Raw genomic sequence first — 3,032 nt, forward strand, 5'->3', positions numbered from 1 at the left:
AGACCGGCCGCTCACTGGCTGAGCGAGGAGCGGGGGCAGCACCGAGGGTTGCGATCCCGTGGCCGGTCCCGGTCTGGTACGGGCGCAACACTGAGGGTTGCGATCCGTTGCCGGTCACGAAAAAAAAAAAGACAAAAAAAAAAAAGAACTAGTCACTGCTAAAGCTAGGATTTGAAGCCCAGAACCGTCTTCTCCTCAACACCAGCGTAGGAAATGTGTGGCAAGCTATGGCTCCCCCTAGCACAAGGGCAGGCATCACTGATCAAGCAAGATACTCCTTCCTGCTGATCCCAGATGCAGCCTCAAAATCCTTCTCAGAAAACATCTCCAGGATACATTACAGGAAAAAAGAAAGATGGAGAACAGAGCTTACAGTAAGCTAACTTTTGTGTAAGAAGGAGGGGGGATAAGAATATATAATCTCAAATAGTTGTATTTGTATAAAGAAACTCTGGAAATATACACAAGAAAGTGCTAATAGTGATTACCTACAGGGCAAAGGGAGAAGGGAATGGGGCGTTTGGGGACAGAGTGCTTTAACTTTTGAATTGCATAACTACATTGCCTTTTTAAGTTAATTTTTTAAAAAGGAGATAATTAGCACTACTACCAATCAATTAATGATGGCAATTAAGACAAATGCTATTTGGCTACTCATTCTAAAATCACACTGTTTCAACATATCCCTAATACTTCAGTTAGCACACAGTTAGCTAGAGTCAAATGATTCACCCAATAAACATTTCTTGAGCATCTACTACGTTTCAGGGACTCTTCTAGGCATTGTAGATATAGGAATAAACAAGACAAATATAAGTCCTTACCTTCGTGGTGCTTACACTCTACTGTAAGAAACAGACAATATATAAAACAAAGACAAAACATATACTATGGCATATGGGAAGATGTGCTGAGAAAAAATATAGCAAGAAAAGGGGATATAGGAAGTGTTGAATGAGAAGGGACTGGTATGGATTCCAAGTATCAAGGCTACTGAAGGGCTCACTGAAACGGTACTGGATAAATACAGTATTTGAAGGAATGAGGAACACAGCCATGTGGCTATTTGGGGGAAGAGCACTCTAGGTAGAAGCAACAGAGGACCTTAGGCAGGAGCAAGCCACTGGACTTGCTCAAGAAATCTGTGAATAGACTGCCTGGGTGGAGCGGCAAGAACAAAGGGAGAGGAGTATACATGAGCTTGGAGAGGCAACAAGACCAGGTCACGTAGAGACTCACAAGTCACGGTGAAGACTTTGGCCTTCATTCCAAGTGAGATGGATGTCACCAAAGGGTTCTGAGCAGAGGAATGACACAACCTAACTTGTCTTTTATTAGTATTGTTCTGGCTGCTGTGTTGAGAAGAGACCGTGGGAGGATTCCAAGTGAGATGGATGTCACCAAAGGGTTCTGAGCAGAGGAATGACACAACCTAACTTGCCGTTTATTAGTATTGTTCTGGCTGCTGTGTTGAGAAGAGACCGTGGGAGGGTACAAGGGCAAAAGCAGGGAGACCAGCCTCTAAGATGCCCCGAATAATCCCCCATCTTCCCATATTCAAGCCCTCGTATAATCCTCTCCCCTTAAGTGTAGGCTGGATTTAGTGACTCACTTCTAACCAACAAAGGTGAATAGGCTATTACTTTTAAGATTAAGTTATAGAAAGACTGTGGTTTCTGCTTTGGGGGCTCTTTAGCTCTCCCTCAGATCCCTTCCTCTTGTTCTAGGGGAAGTAAGCTATCATGTTGGTGAGCAGCACAATGGAGAGGCCCATTTGACAAGGAATTGATGTCTCCAGCCAAGAGCCAGAGAGGACCTAAGGCCTGACAACAGCCGCATGAATGACTTGGGAGTGGTTCCTCCCCACATCAAGCCAAATAACCAGCTAAGCTAAATGCTTATTTACAACAACTAAGGTTTAGAGTTAATATGTTACCCAGCAATAGATAACAAAACAACCAGCTAGTTCAATAATCCAAGCAAGAGACAATGGTGATTTGAACCAGTCTTAAAAGTGGAGGTAGTGAGAAGTGGTTGGATTCTGGGTATATTTTAAGGGTAGGGTTAACTGGATTTGTCAATGTGAAAGAGGCTGGGTGTGAGATGGGCAAGAAGGAGAGTACAAAAATGAATCTGAGGTTTCTGATCTGAATAAGTGAAAAACTAGAATTGCCATTTATAAAGATTGGGAATTCTGTGAGAAGAGAAGGCGGGTTGAGGGGGTGAGTTGTTATCATGGCTCAGTTATGGACATATTTAGCCTGAGATGGCTATAAGAAACCTAAGTAGAGCCAAGAAGGCAACTAGATAAATGAGTCTGGTGTTCAGGGCTGCTGATGTAAATTTGAGTCTTTGGCATATGGATGGTATTTAAAGCCACAGAAGTCAACAAGACAGTGATTGAGAAAGAAAAAAAAGAGGTCAAGGACTGAGCCTTAAGACAAACATCTAAAGGTCAGGGAGTCTGAGGAAAATTTAGCAAAGGAGACCGAGCAGAAGCAGCCAGACATGTTGGAGGAAAACCAGGCACATGTGGCATACTGTAAGCCAAGTGAAAAAAATGTTTCAGGGGGAGATAGTGATCAGCCATGCTAAGAATACTAGACCAGCACACAAGCATTCCTCGACTTTACATTTTTATTAATAGTGGTTTATGTTTTGGAATCAACCTACTTCGCTTTCTTGAGTAAAATCAAGGGCATCTTCTCCTGATGCCAGCAGTGTGTGCAAAATTCGCTGTTTCACCTGCTCCCATTCGACCAGCATTGACTCTCGATGGTACTCCTCAGCCATGCCAAAGGTCTGTCAGAGAGAAGTAGAGAGCAATGACCCAAATGAAAAACAAACAGCATGGTTTCCTATAAAGCTCAACAGAAATGCAAAGCTCCCCAGACCCACCACTTCTCCACAAGCAGCACAAAAGCAATCTACTTTAAAAATTATCCTTAAAAAATTTATTGACAATTGTTTGTGACATATCCCATTTCATCGATTCTAGACATTAAAAAAAAACTTGTTGGGCCGGCCCGGTG

General features: G+C 42.9%; 1 protein-coding gene across 3 annotated transcripts in view; it reads right to left on the reverse strand.

Annotated features, from left to right (window-relative positions):
* Positions 1 to 3,032, reverse strand: part of NUP93 (nucleoporin 93kDa) — a 107,139-nt gene that overhangs the window by 32,338 nt on the left and 71,769 nt on the right. For all 3 annotated transcript variants that reach the window (XM_008572736.1, XM_008572738.1, XM_008572737.1), the window contains one exon: positions 2,674 to 2,802. In XM_008572736.1, coding sequence (XP_008570958.1) covers positions 2,674 to 2,802 — 129 coding nt within the window. The remainder of the gene's footprint in view (positions 1 to 2,673; positions 2,803 to 3,032) is intronic.

This window comes from Galeopterus variegatus, unplaced genomic scaffold (assembly GCF_000696425.1).
Source record: "Galeopterus variegatus unplaced genomic scaffold, G_variegatus-3.0.2 Scaffold828, whole genome shotgun sequence".
Classification (NCBI taxonomy): domain Eukaryota; kingdom Metazoa; phylum Chordata; class Mammalia; order Dermoptera; family Cynocephalidae; genus Galeopterus; species Galeopterus variegatus.